Source organism: Neoarius graeffei, chromosome 18, assembly GCF_027579695.1.
Source record: "Neoarius graeffei isolate fNeoGra1 chromosome 18, fNeoGra1.pri, whole genome shotgun sequence".
Classification (NCBI taxonomy): Eukaryota; Metazoa; Chordata; class Actinopteri; order Siluriformes; family Ariidae; genus Neoarius; species Neoarius graeffei.
In genome coordinates, this window is record NC_083586.1 from 41,366,441 (window position 1) to 41,389,302 (window position 22,862).

The 22,862-nt window shown below is 39.7% G+C and overlaps 1 protein-coding gene across 1 annotated transcript in view; it reads right to left on the minus strand.

The window, feature by feature from the left end:
* cfap58 (cilia and flagella associated protein 58) overlaps window positions 1–22,862 on the minus strand; it is a 370,653-nt gene that overhangs the window by 342,011 nt on the left and 5,780 nt on the right. The window contains exons 3-4 of the mRNA XM_060898284.1: window positions 20,122–20,270; window positions 11,776–11,932 (exon numbers count right to left, since the gene is read on the minus strand). Coding sequence (XP_060754267.1) covers window positions 11,776–11,932; window positions 20,122–20,270 — 306 coding nt within the window. The remainder of the gene's footprint in view (window positions 1–11,775; window positions 11,933–20,121; window positions 20,271–22,862) is intronic.

Here is a 22,862-nt window from a genome sequence, read left to right on the forward strand (position 1 = left end):
CACCACAGACAATGCAGCCTGCTGCGTCACTGTTGGACGACACTGCTGGACTGTTGGTTGCTTTTGTTCTGGCTTGCTTCAAGAACTTGGTCTTGTCCTTGACAGGTTCAACGCCATCTTTCAGCTGGTCAAATTGCTCATATATGGCTTCCTGTGACTTTAGGTAAGCCAGCAGCTTGTCAAAGCGGTTGTGACGGTCCACAGCATTACTCACGTCAGCAGCATAGGTGAGCCAGTCTTTCTTTAAAGTTTCTGGAAGCTTGCCCTCAATGGATCTGGTCACAATGGGGTTCTTTATGTCCTCAGCATTGTCCAATTCACTTAAGTCGTAGAGAGCTTTTTCCACTGTTTGGATAAGCTTGATGACTTTTCTTGGCTGGCCGGCTTTGACTGGAGGAGTTGCTTGCAGATCTTCAATGATCTCGAGTGCGATGTTGGCTTGGTTCCCAAACCGGTTATCCAGAACTCTGAAGGCTTTGTTTGAGGAGCTGTAGGTCGACAGGTGTAGGTTTCCGGCCACCTTTTCATCGATGCTATCGAGCAGCTGGAATTTCTTGACCTCTCTAGACCCTGTCGGTTCACCCTGCTTCTGTAGAGCTTCCCACTCCTTCTTCCACCTGTAGTAACTTCGCTGGTTGCCAGCAAACTTTGGAAGGGCTGTGGCTTTCAGCTTTATTGCTGGCACTGGAGCTGTGCGGTGGACAATGGGCTCTTCAGAATCTGTCTTGACTTTTGCAGCTTTGATGAAGGCGGCCTTGCGCGACACCAGCTGGGGAAGTTGCACTTCGAGGTCTGTCATGCGGTGATCAAAGTCTCTTTGCTCTGCAGTGGGAGCCCAGCGGTTCCAGTCACGGTGCGCTTCTTTTGCCTTCAGCACCAATGTCTCGAAGTGCTTCAGCATGAACTCATATGCCTCCAGAGTCACGTCGAGCTGGGCAGAGGAGACATTCTTGCAGTCAGCTTCAGCGATGTGTAGGGCAAGGGGCAGCTCTTTCTCCCCATACAAGTCCCAGAGTGTTTGTTGAATTAGGAGCTTTGCTTCTTTAGTCCTCTGCTTACAGTATGCCTCTGTCTTCTCCAGGTCGGCTTTCTTCTCGGCACCCAGGTCCTCTACAGTGGCTGCATCTGCTTCTGCCATGTAGGCGGCCTCAATCTCTTCGTTCGCCTCCATGACTCTCGAGCTCTCTGCTGTAAGCTTGTTGAAGTTTTGCTTTAACTCCTCCACAGTCATCTCGGAGTGTGTTCTTGTAATGCAGTTAGCAAGACGGGAGAAAAGTCTTTTGGCTGTGGTTCGCTCTGTTTTCAGTTCTTCTAATGACTTCGCCATTTTATTTCTTTTTCCAGGTGACTTCAAACTTTATCCTCCAGGCCCCCAGGTGAAGTGTCTTCCCTCTCTGTTGGGTTGTGGCACGAGTGGAGTCTTGCTTCTTGGTCACTGGTGCATCGGTTTTTCACTGTCAAGTGTATGTGAGCATCATGGGTTTCCCACACTTGAAAGGGAAGGACTTGGACACAGGATTCCACTCGTCTTGTGTTTTTATTGATTTTCAGTGGAGCTGACGTTGTAGTAGAAAGTTGACATGTAACAGAATTGTGGTAGTAGTAGAAGTATAGTAGAGTTTTTCGGAAGGAGAAGTAGAAGGTGAAAAAACTTTAAACATACAAACATAAAAATAAAATGATTCATTATTTACACTCAGCATGTATGAATAAATGCCTGTTTTTCCACAACAAAACCCAAGTTAATTAGGCAACAAGGTAAGTATAAGGTAAGTTAAGTATATTTTAACCATTTTTAATCATTCAGGCAATAAAGGTAAGTATTTTTAGCCATTATTTAATCACTCTGGTCAATATGTTACTGAACAAACATTCAACCAGGTCAATATTTCACTAACCAAACATAAATGAACAGAAAACCAGTTCTAAACTAAGAACCATTTACTTCTAACCATTTTAACCATTAGCCCTTTAACAGGCAGTTTGTGCACTTTAACTGAAGATATTTTACTGCACGCCACTGAGAAAGGAAACTGATGAAATTAAACTGATGTAATGAAACGAAGGACACACATTAGCAACTACCAGCAAGCTATAAGTTTACTAAACATGGAAACATGCAAACGCCAGAGACTCTGCCTGACTGCACTGGCGATTGAGAAGTCTAAACCATTAAACCAAACACAGGTAAGAAACAAACATTTCTCATGCCCGCGGGTTACTGCGAGCGCAGCGTTTGCATTTGCAGATAAAACAGTTCAGTAGGCTTACCGGTAGCCTTTTTTCGTCCTTTTTTCCCCCGATGTGCTGTAAAGTTTGCGTTAGTAGCGAATTCTCTTTGCAACTGCTGTGCTGCTGCTTCGTTACAAACTGAACGACTGAACGCCAACTCCACCTATTTTTCTAGAAAGACCGCTGCCTTGCTAATTAGCGTTGTGATTGGCTTCACCTGTTCAGCGCAGCATGCCGCCAAGCCGTGCGCCGACAGCGTAGCACTGCGATTCAGCGTAGCAAGGAGTAGCGGAAGCAGCTGTCAATCATGTGAGCCTGCGTTCAGACACTCCTCGCGGCAAGTCGCCGCGACACTGTCGAACTCCTTTCTGATATTGCTCCACTATTTGTCGGCGCAGAATTAGGGGGATTGGTGATCCTCTTCCCATCTTTACTTCTGAGAGCCGCTGCCACTCCAAGATGCTCTTTTTATACCCAGTCATGTTAATGACCTATTGCCAATTGACCTAATGAGTTGCAATTTGGTCCTCCAGCTGTTCCTTTTTTGTACCTTTAACTTTTCCAGCCTCTTATTGCCCCTGTCCCAACTTTTTTGAGATGTGTTGCTGTCATGAAATTTCAAATGAGCCAATATTTGGCATGAAATTTCAAAATGTCTCACTTTCGACATCTGATATGTTGTCTATGTTCTATTGTGAATACAATATCAGTTTTTGAGATTTGTAAATTATTGCATTCCGTTTTTATTTACAATTTGTACTTTGTCCCAACTTTTTTGGAATCGGGGTTGTATTTGAGTTGCTGTTATTGAGAATTAACACCTTCTGACCAATCAGAATTGAAAATTGCTGTGATATAATTCACATTATGGAAAACAGTTCTGTCATCATAGCCCTATTCCAATCCTGCATTTTTCCCAAAATGCTCATGTTGTTGAACAAATGAATAAATTCCTGTCAGTGATACTGATTTCTAGGTTGATCTTCTGAGAAGCTGTAAACTACATCACTTACAATTCTTCACTTGAACTCATTATCAAAGTGGCTATCATTAGGGTATAGGACCAGGTGTAATATGTGGTCTCTCGTATGTACCGGTATATTCTCAGGTATTTGAATAAAAATGGTGTAGAGGACAGGAAGCTAAGATCAGCATTGTGCCTACAATGGAAGCATGTGACTGAAATTGAAATTGAAGTGCAAGAGCCTGAGTTTTGGCTTTGTTGCATACAGGTTTAGTTTTCATGTATGCTATCTCCGTCTTCTTTGAAATTTAATAGTGCTATCCTGTGCCCGGTCACGCCAAGTCCCCAATCAATTTTCCCTCAATGTTGTGCTTGGTAAACAAAACAGAAAGTACTTTTCCCCCAGTAGCCTACCACCAAGGGAGTCATATCTCTCCATAATGCCAAGGCCAAGTGGTTCATTTGCAAGCTTTTCAGTCTCAGTTTAACCAGAAAAAAAATGATTTGTGGCAAATAAAATCTACTTTTTTAAACTAATGTTTTGGATTTAAACAATTACTGAACCATGCACACATTTCCGTTATTGGTTTGCTGAATAAATAGGGATGCTACAGATGAAATACTAAATACTGCTGAACTGCAAAATAAGTCTTCCTGGCCATAAAGCATGACAAAATTCCATGGAAATCCAATGAGCTACAGCGCCATTGAAGCGAAACTGTTGATTATTATCCAGAAGAATGAGGCTGTAAATAAAAAGCCTGGGTGAAATTAAAAGTTAAATCAAACCAGAGTCACATAGTCGTTCTCTATCTGCATTCGTCAAAAGTGTGTGTTATTGTGAACATCAGTAATATTACTGTCACTGTAACTGAATCATATATCAGGAAGTTTGTCCTTGCATTAATATTTTGCTCCCAAGGCACAGAGATCACTGAATATACACTTTGTCCACGGTTAATAGCTCTTACATTCTGCTTGGAAGATGGCTCTACTTTGCTAATGAACATTTTATGCATGTATGTGACTTCATTACGTGCCGATATACTCACTGGAACACCCCTTCTTATACATGCATTTATCCAAACAGCCAATCACGTGGCAGCAACATATAGTACCTTAGGCATATAATGATATATCATGCAACAATAAACCGCGATACAAATTTATAATAGTTCAAATCGAGGAAATAAAAAAAATTAATCACGATTATTATTATTAGGGTGCATAATCTCCGAGTTTTTCCGAGCTGTAATTGCTTTGTGTAGATAACAGAGGGTGCAATAATGTACAATAGCAGGAATACATGTGGCGTGACCCTAATCAGAAGTAACACCGCTCTAATGCTGCTGTTGTGCGATTGCTCATTGGGGATAGATTAGGGATAAAATTAGCTCATGTTTTAAGTCGTTCAAATTCTGTAAAGCTGCTTTGCGACAATGTTTATTGTTAAAAGCGCTGTACAAATAAACTTGATTTGAAACTTGATTAAGTGTACAAATAGATTTAACGAGAAATCTCACTTTTTACAAACTGCCGAAAGTTAAAGTGCTAGTCTTACGAAAATGACTTCACCCTTGGAAATTATACCTTATAAAACTAGACATGTTAAATAGTTTACTTTCCAAATTGTATTTTAATACGAGACCGGGAACATGTCTGTTTAGCCGGTAAAATTTGGCTCTTTGAGGCCGCCATTACATGAACGTGTTCCTGGCACTGAGCTCTATATAAAATCTGGAAAGCTCATAGCCTCTTCCCTGCTGTAGAGACGAGTGAAGCCATCTGGCCGCCATCTTACCACTCACATTGTGTATATTAGTAGATTGTGTGTTAAACCGTTGTATCCGATCAAATTTGTCCCAAGAAAAGTATCTCCTGACTTTTTCCCCTTTCATTAGCTAATTATCTAATTAATTTGTCAATTAATTAATTATTTAATTAATTGGATAATTGGATAATGGTTAATTACTCAATTATACCAACACAAAGGCTATACAATACTTCCTTTTGATTTGTTTATTTTTTCTCAACTTTACCCACATTCCTTACGTCTTTATAGCGCTCCCCGTCACTGTTATTGTTTTTTTTTCCTTTACGAGTCCAATCTCTAATCATTTTTTTGAATGGCTCTTTTACTATTTTAATTATTTTTATGGAGATTATTTCAGTTTTTCTCTTATAGAGTGTATCTTTCTCTTTCGTATATTTCTTATTCCTTTGTATTTAATTAATTAATTAATTAATTAATTATACCAACACAAAGGCTGTATAATACTTTCTATCTATCTATCTATCTATCTATCTATCTATCTATCTATCTATTATACCAACACAAAGGCTGTACAATATTTCCTTTCTGTTTAGGACAGTTGTTGAAACGGTTATTTTCTCATGTTATTTGCCATTTTCACTTCATTCTCACAGTCATGTCTTAACAGTATTTATTGGTCACATAATTCAGTCATTTTCGACACAAACAATTAACTTTTGATGCTTTTTCTTTTTAAGACCACGCAATGTTTAGCAAATGGGGGAACCTTTAATGTGGTAAACAAATGCAATGAGAAATACAATGCCTGACGGTATGGATGCCGGATGCACCATCTTGCCAAATGCTTCAATGAGAAGATGACGGGACTGGACCTACACTCCACAAGCAGTTAAAACTCATCTTGCACAGGCATGAATGATTTCATTTTCCAATGCATACATCATCCATAATTCTCATAAAAGTTGCATTTCTTTGTCACATCGTTCACCAAGTTCTATTTCTCATTGTATTTGTTTACCACATTAAAGGTTCCCCCATTTGCTAAACACTGTGTGGTCTTAAAAAGAAAAAGCATCAAAATTGAATCACTTGAGTCTAAAATGACAGTGAATTATGTGACCAATAAATGCTGTTAAGACATGACTGTGAGAATGAAGTGAAAATGGCAAATAACATGAGAAAATAATCCTGTTTCAACAACTGTCCTAAACAGAAAGGAAATATTCTACAGTCTTTGTGTTGGTATTATAATAAATATAAATAAATAAATAAATTGAAAGGGAGAAGAAATATACGAAAGAGAAAGACACACTGTATAAGAGAAAAACTAAAATAATCTCCGTAAAAATAATTATAGTAGGAAAAGAGCCGTTCAGAAACAAAAATGAATGCTATAAAGATATGTAAGGAATGGGGGTAAAGATGAGAAAATAAGAGGAGGTAACAAAAGGGAAAAACAAGTCAGGAGATACTTTTCTTGGGGCAAGTTTGATCGGATATGACGGTTTAACACATAATCCAAATACATGCGATGTGATTGGTAAGGTGGCGGCCAGATGGTTTCACTCTGACAAGCCTATGAGCTCTCCAGAGTTTATATAAAGCTCAGTGGTTCCTGCTAAGTTGTTAATTCAAAGGAAGTGACATCATATGTGCAACACTTGAAAGTTCGCGGCATTTCTGGCTTCGTCTGCTTTGCAAAGTGTAGCACATGTTGGAACGATTTTTTTTTTATTCCAAAACAAAATTAAAACCTAAGCATGCCTCCTAAGAGGTGTGTCGTTCAAGGCTGTTCAAGTGTAGCCAACAAAAAAGTAGAATTTCGATCCATTATAGCCCAAAGTCGGCAGGACATTTATGGAATGAATGGGTTCGATTTGTACGGACAAAGAGAGGTAACTTCAAGCCGACAGGACGGTTTAGTGTCTGCTCCATACATTTTGAAAAAGATCGATTTGTGAGGCAGATTCACATAGAAGGATTTGAGCGATGTCTTGTACGTGGAGCAGTTCCTACGATCTGGAAACAAAAGTCAGAAGCACCATCCCGAAGTGCTCATTGCACAGCAAGTGTTAGATACTTTCTCTTTCAGTGCTGGAGCCAGCAAGAGTGGGTGACGTATTGTGTCATATGCATTGTGCGCAGTGAGGCACAGCAGCCAGGAATTTGTTAGGGTTCACCTCCAAAACTCAGTTGGTCATAAAACTACAACCTTTTCTGGTTCTAACAGTGACAATTAGGACGATATAGACTCTTTCTATTTTGTTCTACAACGTTAGATAGAGGTGGTGGTGGTGGTGGTGGCGATGGTGGGGGTCAGCACGCAATTACCATTATTGATTTTTACTAAAATCACAGTTATCTCTGCAATCGAAAAAGATTTTTACAACTCCACTCTCTCATTCAAGTACTTTTGTAACTCTCACTCCAGACTTGACAAGACAGCCACTGTCATAAAAGTACACCTCTTACCTCGAATTTACAGTACACTCTGAAATCAGATAAGAAAGCTCTGCGGTCCAAAATTAAAAGGCTGCAATGTAAAGTAAAACAAAAGAAAACAAATAAAAGTCAGTCAGAGCAACTGGGTGAATATATTTAAAACTATGGCTCACCCTTCAAAGTCAATACTTTATAGGGCCACCTTTTGCTATAATTACAGCTGCAAGTCCCTTGGGGTATGTCTCTATTAGCTTAGCACATCTAGCCACTGGGATTTTTGCCCATTCCTCAAGTCAAAACTGCTCCAACTCCTTCAAGTTAGATGGGTTGTGTTGGTGTACAGCGATCTTCAAGTTATGCCACAGATTCTCAATTGGATTGAGGTCTGGGCTTTGACTAGGCCATTCCAAGACATTTAAACGTTTCCCTTTAAACCACTCCAGTGTCACTTTAGCAGTATATTTAGGGTCATTGTCCTGCTAGACCATGAATCTTTGTCCCAGTCTCAAACCTCTGGCTGACTCAAACAGGTTTTCCTCCAGAACTGCCCTGTATTTAGTGCCATCCATCCTTCCTTCAGTCCTGACCAGCTTTCCTGTCCCTGCAGATGAAAAATATCCCCACAGCATGATGCTGCCACCACCATGCCTCACTGTAGGAATGATGTTCTCAGGGTGTTGGGTTTGCGCCACACATGGCATTTCCCATGATGGCCAAAAAGTTCAATTTTTGTCTCATTTGACCAGAGAATCTTCTTCCATGTGTTTGGGGAGTCTGCCACATGCTGTTGGGCAAACTCCAAATTTGATTTTTTAAGCAATGACTTTTTTTCTGGCCACTCTTCCAGAAAGCCCCACTCTGTGGAGTGTACGGCTTAAAGTGGTCCTATGGACAGATACTCCCATCTCCACTGTGGATCTTTGCAGCTCCTTCAGCATTATCATTGGTGTCTTTGTTGCATCTCTGATTAATGCCTTCCTTGCCCAGTCTGTGAGTTTTGGTGGGTGGCCTTCTCTTGTCAGGTTTGTAGTGGTGCCATATTCTTTCCATTTTGCTATAATGGATTTAATAGTGCTCACTGGGATATTCAAAGTTTGGGATATTTTTTATAACCCAACCCTGATCTATACTTCTCCACAACTTTGTCTCTGACCTGTTTGGAGGCTCCTTGGTTCTCATGTTGCTTGCTTAGTAGTGTAGCAGAGTCAGGGTCCTTCCAGAACAGATTGATTTATACAGACATCATGTGACAGATCATGTGACACTTTGATTGCACACAGGTGGATCTTAATCAACTAATTATGTGACTTGTGAAGTGAATTGGTTGGACCAGCTCTTATTTAGGGGTTTCATACGAAAGAGGGTGAATACCTATGCACACTTCAGATTTTTGTTTTTTTATCTTAAATATTGTTTGTGTCACAAACAAAACAAAAAAAATTTCACCTTTAAAGTGGTCGGCGGGCGGCACGGTGGTGTAGTGGTTAGCGCTGTCGCCTCACAGCAAGAAGGTCCGGGTTCGAGCCCCGTGGCTGGCAAGGGCCTTTCTGTGTGGAGTTTGCATGTTCTCCCCGTGTCCGCGTGGGTTTCCTCCGGGTGCTCCGGTTTCCCCCACAGTCCAAAGACATGCAGGTTAGGTTAACTGGTGACTCTAAATTGACCGTAGGTGTGAATGTGAGTGTGAATGGTTGTCTGTGTCTATGTGTCAGCCCTGTGATGACCTGGCGACTTGTCCAGGGTGTACCCCGCCTTTCGCCCGTAGTCAGCTGGGATAGGCTCCAGCTTGCCTGCGACCCTGTAGAACAGGATAAAGCGGCTAGAGATAATGAGATGAGATGAGATGAGATGAGAAAGTGGTCGGCATGTTGTGTAACTCAAATGGTGCTAACCCCCCCAAAATCCATTTTAATTCCAGCTTGTAATGTGACAAAACAGGACAAACACCAAGGGGGATGAATACTTTTGCAAGGTACTGTACAGTATATAGCTGTGTGTCATGCCATTGACTGTCCAAGTGGGTCTGTTCCATGTGGGAGTGCCAGGAGTCTGAGATTAGCAGTGATCTACGTGCTGCAGGATTTCATGCACCCAGATTTTCCTTTTCCTCTTCTTTCAGCTTTGCCTTCTGTGCAAAATGAGCATCAAAAGCATCTTCCTCGCTGTCACTGTCGTCCATCGTGTGCTGCTGAGTGCACTGGGTATCCACACAAACAGCATACAACCGCTACATTTTCCCGCAGAAAACAACAACCGATAGTCAGGATTATATTTGTGGTGTGACTGCTCCAGACTGGAACTAAATTCAGGTATCAGTACAGTCATAGTTACAGTTACAGGTATAGTTATCAGTGTTGTGGGACCAGGGCATAAAATAGCACTCGATATTCCCTACTATAGGCACCTAAAATAAAATTATTAAAATTATAAAATAATAGAATTATTATTATTATGACACTTGTGTACCATCCCCTTATAGCTTTCGTCATCTTTTTCAAAAGAATTAGTATCAAGAATGCACACCATTGCAGAGAATAGTATAGAGTCTGTGTGGACACAAAAGAAGGCAGTGGTGCATATGACGTCACACATGCAGCGCCGCTGACCCGTAAATCGTTGCGATCTAATAATGGTGGACAAGCTTTTAGTGATTTCTGGAACAGAATTCAGATGCAAAAGAATTCTTTTTCGAACCAATTTTTTATTTATCGGTGAAATTTACAACTTATTTGAGCATATCACGCACAGAAACCCCAGGATTTTATGATGTCATTTTCGTTAGACAAGCACTTTAAAAAAGAAATAGAAGAAAAATGGAGATAATGTTCTTCAAAGTTTATTAAGAATAGGCTATTTGTTATTAATGTTTTTCATTTTTATAAAAAGGAATATTTAAATCAATAGGCTATTATATTTTACTCCACCCTTTACAAATGTGGGTAAATATTTTTTGTTGGTTATTAAGAAAATTCACAAAAGCTTTTTTGTTTTTTAAATTTCATAAGAAGAATGTTTAAGTTGATAAAGAATAGGAATATCCATTATCTGTAGCCACTTATCCTGTACAGGGTCACAGGCAAGCTGGAGCCTATCCCAGCTGACTATGGGCGAGAGGCGGGGTACACCCTGGACAAGTCGCCAGGTCATCGCAGGGCTGACACATAGAGACAAACAACCATTCACACTCACATTCACACCTACGGTCAATTTAGAGCCACCAATTAGCCTAACCTGCATGTCTTTGGACTGTGGGGGAAACCGGAGCACCCGGAGGAAACCCACATAGACACGGGGAGAACATGCAAACTCCACACAGAAAGGCCCTGTTGGCCACTGGGCTCAAACCCAGAACTATCTTGCTGTGAGACAACAGTGCTAACCACTCCATCATCGTACCACCAAATTGTAAACCCGATATCGTGAATTGAATTGAATCATGAATTGGCTGAATCCTTACATGCCTACAGTACATAATATCATGCAGATTCAAGTCAAGTTCAATCACAACAATCTCCAAAGTTTACACAGACTGCTGTGAAATGAAAAAGAAAACCCATTAAAAAAACACCCAGTGAGTGACAGTTTTCCAGGAGGAAACACCTGGTTAATGAAAATGGTCACTCTTTACAACAGTGGTGAGCAGAAACGCATCTCAGAACACACATCAAACTTTGAGGAGACTCTTCACCAAGAGAAAAAATCTGAGGCTACAGTGAGGACAGATTCACTAAAACTGGAGTTCAAACAAATGTTCGCAAAGACCATCTCATCTCATCTCATTATCTGTAGCTGCTTTATCCTGTTCTACAGGGTCGCAGGCAAGCTGGAGCCTATCCCAGCTGACTACGGGCGAAAGGCGGGGTACACCCTGGACAAGTCGCCAGGTCATCACAGGGCTGACACATAGACACAGACAATCAGACAACCATTCACACTCACATTCACACCTACGGTCAATTTAGAGTCACCGGTTAACCTAACCTGCATGTCTTTGGACTGTGGGGGAAACCGGAGCACCCGGAGGAAACCCACGCGGACATGGGGAGAACATGCAAAAGCCGCAGAGAAAGGCCCTCACCGGCCACGGGGCTCGAACCCGGACCTTCTTGCTGTGAGGCGACAGCGCCAACCACTACACCACCGCGCCACCCCTCGCAAAGACCAGCAATTTTTAATTACAAAACATGCACATAAAGTATTTGTAAGTGGAACCACATCTCAACACATCTCACTTCCGGGTCACTTCCTGGTTTGATGCTATATAAGTGAATCTTGAAAATGAAATTATTTTGAAACTCATAGAAGAATACTGAGTGTAGGTCTGAGCCCACCAATGGACTTTAAGGACTTTAAGGGCTTAAAATACCTGTAAGATGGTTTCCTGGGCCTTCATGTTCACCTCCTCAGCCTCATGTTGCTTGATCGTGGCCTTTTCAAAATTGTCTCGGAGAGTCACCAGCTCTGAGAGCAGCTTGTCTCTCTCAGTCGTCAACTGCTCCTTCATTTTCAATAGCTCGCCCACACTACAAAACAAAAGCCCACTCAGAGCACTTAGCCATGGGTTTTTAGTACAGCCGAAGCATCAATTAGCACTCGGAAGACATGCTGCACTGGGTTCTAAGAAAGCTGCTTACATGAGCACGACTGAAGTCCATTTAACAGTTGGTTCCATACTAATGTGTATTGTTTGTACTTCCTGCGAGTCTGATCATTATAATCAGAACATTTTTATAGATTAAACAGTTGAGTGAAAAGCATGCATACCCCAAGACAAAATGGATATAAACCTCCTAGCTTATTATCCAGTTACCCTTCACAGTTTCGTATTATTTGGTACATAATTAAATTTATTTAGTGGTGAAACAATAAGACTAAATGGATTAATTGTGTATAAAGTTAAAAGTTCTGAATGTGATATATGTACGTGTTGTCTAATAACTTGTTTGCCCACCTTTTCATTTTGTATCTTCTGAACAGATTTTGGATCCTCAAAGATGTAATATTTGGGATACTGAGAGAGTCATGGCAAAGATTCCTTTTAAATGGATTTTGGTATTATTACTGAATACACGCACATTTCATTTTAAACATCCTGGAATGCTATTTTTTTTCCTGGATAAATTACAAAAGTGAGTGACATTTTCTTTTTTGTCCCCCTCTTTTTTTTTGTCCACCCAGAAACCAAGGGGGATACAAACTTATGCACTCAACTATATAATATATTAATTTCATAAAGAACTTCTCATCTCATTATCTCTATCTGCTTTATCCTGTTCAAAAAGAAAAAAACAAAGTGAAGCCAAAATTAAATAAATACGACCCTGTAGAAGGATAATGAGATGAGACATTTAATTATGTATCAAAGTGAAGCCAAAATTCCTTTGTTGTTAAACACCAGGAATTATGAGTGACAGCGTTAATTCCTGATGGTGAAAAAGCAAATGGCTGACATATTCAAACCCTTCTTCAAACAAGTGTTGCCAGGTGAAACAAACCTCACCCTGCAGCACTTATTTTATACCTATATATTGATAATGGTAATATTTCTCAATCATCAGCTGTCAGTTTATAGTCCTATGAAAATCCATGACCTTGATTTTGACATTTCAGAGTCATTCAAGGTCAAAGGTCATGGTGGCAAATGAAAGCCCATATGGGACTTCTTATATATTGGTAATGGTAAACATCTGGCTATCATGAACAATTTTAAAGTTAAAGCCCTTTGAAAACCCATGACCTTGAGTTTGACCTTTCAAGGTCAAAAATCATGGTGCCAAATGAAAACCCATATGGCACTTCCTATAAGTTGATAATAGTAAATATCTGTCTACCATCAACCGTTTTCAAGTTACAGCCCTATGAAAATTTGTGACCTTGAGTTTGACCTTTCAAGGTCACTCAAGGTCAAAGATCATGGTGCCAAATGAAAGGCCATATGGGAGTTCCTATATGCTCATAATAGTAAACATCTGTCTATCAGCAACCGTTTTTGAGTTATAATGGAAAATATGTTATTTTGACTGATGACCTTACCCCTCTGATTTTTAACCCCCAACCGCTACAGAGACTGTCCAAGCTACCCCATCATGCAGTGTATGGTTGGAAGCAGAATTGAAAGATGCACATTTTGGTTTTGGTTTGAAGTCAAAATGATGAATTTGAAGAAAGTTATTGGAAAAAAAAAGATTTTGACCTTTCCGGTGACCTTGACCCGATTACCCCCAAAATTTAATCAGGTAATCTATGGACCATTGCCCACCTACCCTGAAAATTTGAAGTTAATCGGTGCAACCATCTAGACGCTAGATTGTTAACAGACAGACACACAAACAAGCAGACAAACAAACAAACAAACAAACAAAACGCACTGATTACAATACCTCACCCCACTTACTCCATCGTGGGCAAGGTAAATAACAGGGATGATTTTATTTTAGAGTTGGAATCAACGAGGAAGAACAATGTGCATGGAAATAAAAAAGAGCTGTAGTCTTTTAGTCAGTCGAAAGTCGCACTTGGAAGATAGCTCTAGACACTTATCGTTTTCCTATAATAGTTAAAGGCTACAACTGTCATGATAACTTGAGGACTGCAGTTGTTATGAACAGATTTGCACTCAAGTCTCCATCAGTGAACAGTTGATAACGTCAACAAAACAGACTTCATGCTAAAACTATAATGAATTTCCTCGTTACATAGTTATACTTTGTGACTATATACAACCCTGATTCCAAAAAAGTTGGGACAAAGTACAAACTGTAAATAAAAATGGAATGCAATGATGTGGAAGTTTCAAAATTCCATATTTTATTCAGAATAGAACATAGATGACATATCAAATGTTTAAACTGAGAAAATGTATCATTTAAAGAGAAAAATTAGGTGATTTTAAATTGCATGACAACAACACATCTCAAAAAGTTGGGACAAGGCCATGTTTACCACTGTGAGACATCCCCTTTTCTCTTTACAACAGTCTGTAAACGTCTGGGGACTGAGGAGACAAGTTGCTCAAGTTTAGGGATAGGAATGTTAACCCATTCTTGTCTAATGTAGGATTCTAGTTGCTCAACTGTCTTAGGTCTTTTTTGTCGTATCTTCCGTTTTATGATGCGCCAAATGTTTTCTATGGGTGAAAGATCTGGACTGCAGGCTGGCCAGTTCAGTATCCGGACCCTTCTTCTACGCAGCCATGATGCTGTAATTGATGCAGTATGTGGTTTGGCATTGTCATGTTGGAAAATGCAAGGTCTTCCCTGAAAGAGACGTCGACTGGATGGGAGCATATGTTGCTCTAGAACCTGGATATACCTTTCAGCATTGATGGTGTCTTTCCAGATGTGTAAGCTGCCCATGCCACATGCACTAATGCAACCCCATACCATCAGAGATGCAGGCTTCTGAACTGAGCGCTGATAACAACTTGGGTCGTCCTTCTCCTCTTTAGTCCGAATGACACGGCGTCCCTGATTTCCATAAAGAACTTCACATTTTGATTCGTCTGACCACAGAACAGTTTTCCACTTTGCCACAGTCCATTTTAAATGAGCCTTGGCCCAGAGAAGACGTCTGCGCTTCTGGATCATGTTTAGATACGGCTTCTTCTTTGAACTATAGAGTTTTAGCTGCCAACGGCGGATGGCACGGTGAATTGTGTTCACAGATAATGTTCCCTGGAAATATTCCTGAGCCCATTTTGTGATTTCCAATACAGAAGCATGCCTGTATGTGATGCAGTGCCGTCTAAGGGCCCGAAGATCACGGGCACCCAGTATGGTTTTCCGGCCTTGACCCTTACGCACAGAGATTCTTCCAGATTCTCTGAATCTTTTGATGATATTATGCACTGTAGATGATGATATGTTCAAACTCTTTGCAATTTTACACTGTCGAACTCCTTTCTGATATTGCTCCACTATTTGTCGGCGCAGAATTAGGGGGATTGGTGATCCTCTTCCCATTTTTACTTCTGAGAACCGCTGCCACTCCAAGATGCTCTTTTTATACCCAGTCATGTTAATGACCTATTGCCAATTGACCTAATGAGTTGCAATTTGGTCCTCCAGCTGTTCCTTTTTTGTACCTTTAACTTTTCCAGCCTCTTATTGCCCCTGTCCCAACTTTTTTGAGATGTGTTGTTGTCATGAAATTTCAAATGAGCCAATATTTGGCATGAAATTTCAAAATGTCTCACTTTCGACATTTGATACATATCAAATCAATATTGTCTATGTTCTACTGTGAATACAATATCAGTTTTTGAGATTTGTAAATTATTGCATTCCATTTTTATTTACAATTTGTACTTTGTCCCAACTTTTTTGGAATTGGGGTTGTAGGACACAGTTATACGTAGAAGCAAGTTATTTATAATCATGCTGTCTGTTATCACCCAGATGAGGATGGGTTCCCTTTTGAGTCTGGTTCCTCTCAAGGTTTCTTCTTCATGTTGTCTGAGGGAGTTTTTCCTTGCCACCATCGCCTCAGGCTTGCTCATTAGGGATAAATAAATTAACTAGGGATAAAACTAGCTCATATGTTTAAAGTATTTATTTTTGTGTAAATCTGATTTGCGACAATGTCTGTTGTTAAAAGTGCTACACAAATAAACTGACTTGACTTGACTTTTAAAGTGCACCTGCAATGTGGAACAAGGTTGGTGTTTCGAATAATGTGACCAGAAAGTGGATTTAGTGTTTACGCCAACAAAGCTATGGTGTCTGATACACTCATACCAGCATCACTAACTATTAAAATGTGACCTACAGTACAAGATGAGTCACCTGCACTGTGACAGAAGCAGCCTAAAAGCATTTGACATAAACCTCAAACAATGATTACGAACGATAAAATTTATCGAGAACTATGGTATTCAAACTGGACTTCAGGGGGGTTTCAGGAAGGGCTTGGTAGGGAGGGTATTTAAATTATCTTGGCTGACTTTTTTTCATGGTCTATTAGATATATTCCATTCAACGAGCATGACATTGAACGAGTCAAAGACGAGTAGCTGAATGGAATATATCTGATAGAGCATGAAAAAAAGCCAGCCAATATTTTTATTATTATCCATACACACTCTTCATATCTGCATTTTCGAAGGCCAACGCTAGCTTACCCATGACTCTGTGCTGTTAGCGTGGCAGTCCAGTTAGCTTTCAGCCGGTGTAACAGTAGCGTCAGCGAAGGCCAGTGCTAGCGCAGTCAAGCCAAATATTATTATTTTTTTCCCTGTGTAATTTACTTAGTTACTTTTAAAATCAGCATCGACAACTACACACAACGGAGCAACCTGGCAGCCAAAATTCTCTCAATATCTTCCGCTTTTAATGAAGCAAACCTCACAGCCATGTTTGTTTACAAACTGTTACAGTCACTCGCTAGTGTGGAAGTTTTATATCTCCAACGTGTCTCTTTTCCAGTTTTTCGATGTCTGTTTGGTATGTTTTTCTCTTGTAAATATGTGTGAAGTGTATCTAATGAAGTTTTGGTAGCCGTTCAGCGCGTCTGTAGTTTCAGTTTTCAGTTTATTTATTTAGTGCTTGAATCTAGCACTGGATTAGCCTCATCTTCTCTCTTTCCCAGCAGACAACGAAATGATTGTGCACATGTGCAGCACAAAAGTTTTGTCATTGGATCTTCACATGAGTTCCGACGCGTGACATCGTGTTGTCTTGACAGCGTGCAACGTCATAACAATATTGCACACTCATTCTCCATTGGGTAGAGTGGCATAATACATGGAGGATAAGCAATATGATAACAATACTGCATGCCATCAATAAACCCACTAGAAGGGAATAGAATACATGTTTTTATTCCATGGAAAAAGTGTCCCGTATGTATAATAATACTTGATATACAATATCTATGTAATTTGTGCAGATTTAGATTTCCACAGATAACTTAATCTCCCATGCTGAACTAAATGTACTCATTCAGGTAATCGGTTATGTAGTTATTGCTCTTCAGAATTGTAAAAACTACTCATATTATTATTATTATTATTATTATTATTATTATTATTAATACATATGGTGTGCTATATAGCAGATAGTTTTTTAAATAAATATTTCATAAATTAAGAATAGCTGTAATTTCACTGACTCTCTCTCTGTGTGTGTGTGTGTGTGTGTGTGTGTGTGTGGTGGTGGTCTGGGAACACAGCCAAAAAAAAAAGACAAATTTTTTTTTTTCTGCCTATTACATGACAAGAAACTATAATATATTTTACCATTACCATGTGGAAAAGTTTTTATTCCCTTTGTAATCTTGCCTCAGCTATGTTCCTGCAAATATAATGTGAGGTAAGGAGCCAATTTATCAAATGCAGTGGCAAAACAATCAATCTGCCTAAAAGATGTGCGAAGCCTCACAAGTTAAGTGTGATAGATATCCTCACACACCGAATGTCATGCTTTGGTTAAGTTGTTGAATAGCTACGTGTTTTAGTGAAACAGACATAAACCTGAATGATTCAGGTCAATCAGTTCAGTGTAATCAGACACCAGCTGCCAATACGTCTGCGATGCTTCTGTATTTTTTCCTTTTGTGTTTTAACTTTAAAATGCTCCTTTACTTCAGGTTGGGTGTAGTTTTCAACCGATATATACATTTCAAAATGTTAAAATTTCACCATGAAGATGCATACACGGTTTACGGTTATTTAGCACAAAAGTCTTTTCGCACAAGTTCTAAAGTCTCTTACAATCTACAGATGAGTGTTTGTGGTTTACTGATTTGATAATTTTGTGTTAAATAACATTTTTTTAGCGGTTGATAGCATTGAACAAAAAAATAAATATTGAAATCAAATATAAACATGCTGCAACAAAGTGAATTTCCCTGTAAACTCGCCACAGCTTCGAGACTTGTCTTGATGATCAAACAACCCTTAGATTTTAGCGTAATCTCTTCTTCTTCATCTTCTTCGTGCTTCATGATTGCCGTATTATAAACAACTGATATATTAATTTTGTTAGGACTGGGACTGTTTTGGCCTCTAGAGGCCGCTGTTTTTTCCTTATCTTGTCATGTTTGTTTTGGCCTCTAGAGGCCGCCACTGTTTCTGTGTTTTGTGTTTTTGTTTTGACAGCCATGTGCCTTTGTTTTGTGCCCCACCTAGTCCTCATTATTGTCACCTGTGTCCTATTTAGTTTGTGTATAAATACTCCCTCAGTTTGGTCCCTAGTCACGGAGTCTTTGTGCTGTTATGTTTAGCTCCAGTAACCTCTGTTCCGTGGTCCTCGCCTGTGTCTTTGTGGTTTTTGTACTTTGCTTTCTTTTGGACTTTGTGTTTAACATTTTTGGATCCTCTGAGCGTTTGTATTTTTGCCTCTTCTTTTCTGGTTTTTGGCTCTTTGTTTCTTTGAACTGTTGTTTTTTTTCCCGGTTATCTTCTGAGCATTTGGATTATACTTTTGTTTTTGCCCTGGATTGTAAATATTGTAAATAAACTGGTTTTTCTACTCTACTTTCACCTCACTCCTCTGCACTTGAGTCATTCCCCTGGTGGCCTAGTGGGGGTTTGCTGGATCACTACACCAGCGACCTGGGTTTGATCCCCAGTAAAACCCTAACAAATTTTGGTTGTTTTTGACATTCCTGAACATTTTATATTGCACTTTTATTTAATTGCCATTCGTTCTAGGATACTTTAGTGGAAGTTTCTTTCATTTGTTTACATATCGCAACTGTTGATTACTTCTTAGTCAGCAAAATACACGTTGTCAAGCAGGGCAAGAGACATAATCCACCGGTTAATTAATTCGGCAAATGCGTAACTATTGACAGTCAGTTGAATTTGTGATATGATCAGAAGTGACTGAAGTTATCTATGAAGGTGCCCACAATTCAAGGTTTGTTATGGCTTAACTACAAATATCCAAAGACACCAAAGAATCGGATTTTCAGTCCACGTTTCAGGGATCAACAACTCATCCTTAACATGCATACCAGCAGAAATTCCGGCTTCCAGTCCCTAAGCAATCATAATAAACTCCTTCCTATATCAAGATTTTTTTTTGGGGGGGGGTTCAATTATTGTGACCATAGTCCAGAGTTGTGCTAAAGAACATAGAGTTGTGCTAAGAGACTTTAGAACTTGTGCTAAAGACTTTTGTGCTAAATAACCGGATACCTGCATACACTGTCAGAAATAGGGGTACAGTAGGAGTCCACTTCTGTACACCAAGGTACAATCTACACTAATGTACCCCTTAGGGCTCATTATCGGACCTCAAGGTAACTATGTGTACGTTTTTAGGGTCAAAAAGGTACATATATGTTCCTAAGTGATATATAAAGGGTAGAAATAAGTACCTTAGAGGGTACTCCCACCAGTGACAAGCCATTGTACCCCTAAAGGTACAATAATATACTTTATTTTCTGAGAGTGTATACTGCCACACATGCAGTATAACTTACTTTAATGCACTAAGGAGCAGAGTTCTTGTTGAGAATTGAACCCCATTCAGATGAGCATTTAGCGCAATCTATTTCCCATTTAACGTGACTGATGTCAATACTAAGTCTGAACACGACTTGATCCAGCTTATAGTTAAAATATTAAGAAACATATCTTGATTCCCAATCCATTTCAGAGCATGTAGCTGTTAGTTGGTTTATATTTAAAGAAAAAAAAGGCTAATGAATGTAAGTCAGAATTTTTAGGTATCGGCTCACTGTAACCATCCTGAAACCACACACCCACCTCTGCCCTTCAGCTGAGGATAAACCAGCTCCTTGTTCAGCAAGTGCAGTGAGATGGTTTATTTCCTGCTGTAGAGTCTTAATTGTCTCTTTAGCCTTCTTCTCCTTTTCATGGGAAGCATCCACCATTTCCCAAGCTTTATCAATTTCCTAAGAAACAGAGAAAAAAATCATGCTAAAGCAGACTGAATATGATACTAATATGATATCAGAATCATCTGCGTACTCGGCTCAGCAAATGAACTGTGATCTTGTATTTTGCTGCTATTTCAAACATTAAGCAAGACATACTTCCTGAATACTCCTGCTGAATCAGTTTACACTTCTTGCACACAGACTGTGCAAGCTGAGCTAGGACCATCCTCGTGCTGATATATAGGATCAACAAGGACTAAAGGAGATACGCATAATTATGGCCTCAACTGTGGAAAGAGAAGCCCGCTGATCCACTTAATCATCTAAAGAACCAACAATGAAGTATCACAAAATGAATCAGAAGCTTACAGTACATGGATGGGCAAACAGTCCTCAAACAAAGCTTTTCATTCTTGGACTTAGATTATCCATATCTTAAAGGAGATACACAGAACCATGGCCTCACTTTTTGTTTATAAATGCCTTGAGACCTCAAGAATGGCATAGGAATAGTTTTAAGTGTTAACAATAAATCTAATATAGTAATTTTTACGATTAAAATGATTCATATAGGTAGCGGTCTGAGTGAATGACCTTGACATCTGTGACGTCACAGCGGGAAGGCTATCAGTCTCATCGCCATTTTCACTATACTAAAACACAGAGCTGACTGCAACTCCGATCCTCCATTTGGAGCTAATTTATCACCATGGCACATAGATGTGTTGCTGGCGGGTGTAGCAACACGACAGAAGGTGGCTTTATGTTGCATTCATGGCCCAAGAATGTTCAAACTGCAAAGATTTGGACGCATTTTGTGAGAAATTCATGGGCACATTTTACTGATGACTCATATGAAACCTCTGATCTGTTGAGGCACGTTGGCTATAAGCCTGTATTGAAAGAGGGTGCAGTACCAACAATTAAAGGAAAAGAAAACTACAAGAAAAGGAAAGTAAGTTCAATTGCACCAGTTCTCCCAGAGTGTGAGCCAAGCAGTAATAGTGGAGTACTCAGTTTGGAGAAAATGAGGAATGAATGGACCAGTCATCAGATGTCCCTGCTGGATATGCTTGCCTCAGCAGCAATATCTCGCCCTTACGTGGAAGAAGCGAATGAACGAAGAACTGAATGAAGAACTGAAAGTCAGATTGTTTCAGAACAATTGGCCACAAGGTTGGCCTTCAAGAAGCGAGAACACAGATGGGTAAGATGTGACTCTCATTTGGTTGCATCACAACAATAACAACACTAGTCGTTTACCTGCATTTAGATTAATACATTTAACTTGTATTGTGTATTTAAGTTACCAGTATAAGATTATTTAATTTGCTTCAGAATGTGATTTTCTCAGTTCATCTGATTATTTAATTAGCCTTTTACATTTTATCAGTGCATGCATGTACATGTATGTTGCATAAGTTATAACACCTATCCTGTTTTAATGAGAGTCACATGAGACTGTCAGTTCAATTCCATCCAATTCTCTAGACAGCTTTGTTCTCTGGCTTTATTTCATAAGGTGGGGGCCTCCATGGCCGACGTGTTACTATCGGATTCACTTTCCGACGGTTCGAACTGATAAGGTTCTACATGTATAGCAGTGGCATGTACACACACTCCAATTCCAGGACGATCGCAGTCAGATATATTACGATATTACTGTTGTCTCAACAGCCAGGCAATATCGTACATCATATTCAACGTTCATTCTCCATTGGGTAGAGCGACGCAATACACGTAGGATAAGCGATATGCTAACAATATTGCATGCTATCAAACCAAATGAATGAAACCTGCTAGAAGGGAATCGAACACGTTTTTATTCCATCGAAAAAGTGTCTTGTATGTACAGTATAATAATTATTCATATTGTCATGATCAGCAAAATATTCAGCCATTACTTTGGAAATAGACTTCTTCAAAATTCTGTATGACTTCTCCTTTTGTAAACATCGCAAAACAGCCTCTGTGTGATAACTGACTCCAGGCACTGAATGGGTGTGGCATCAGAGACCCGGAAGAAGAGAAAGGTAAAACAATGGCTCTTCTACATTTTCTACAGTTTATTGTATCTCTGGAGGGATCCTTTCCATGTTGTCCAACATTTATAAGAACATTATGAGCCTGTCAGTGACAAAAAAACAAGCACTTTACTTTGACATGTATGATTGACCCATAGAATTACATTGCATAGCTGTTTTGCGGCTGCTGGTTATTGCGTTCTAACTTAATCCTGGACTGATTTTGATCATTTTTGTCCCTAATAAAAATATGGACGCAAAAAGGTGGGAAAATAGGGCCCAGGTTGAAAAATTCTGAAGTTTCCTTTTATGGTTTCAGCTAGGTTGTGTCCTTCTTCTCATGGAAAAACACTGCAATTTTAACAAGAAGACAGAGTCATCTATATCCCCCGTCCTATATACTAACTATATACCAAGTTTCAAGATATCATTTGTCACATTTTCCAAGTTCTGCTGCAGGAAACCAACCCTACCTCTTTACACTGACCTCAGCAGCCCATGGCATAAACCCATCGGAACTTTGGTCCAGGGGAGCTGAAAATTAAAATTTCTCACATTTCTTGGTATCAGAAGGCACATATAC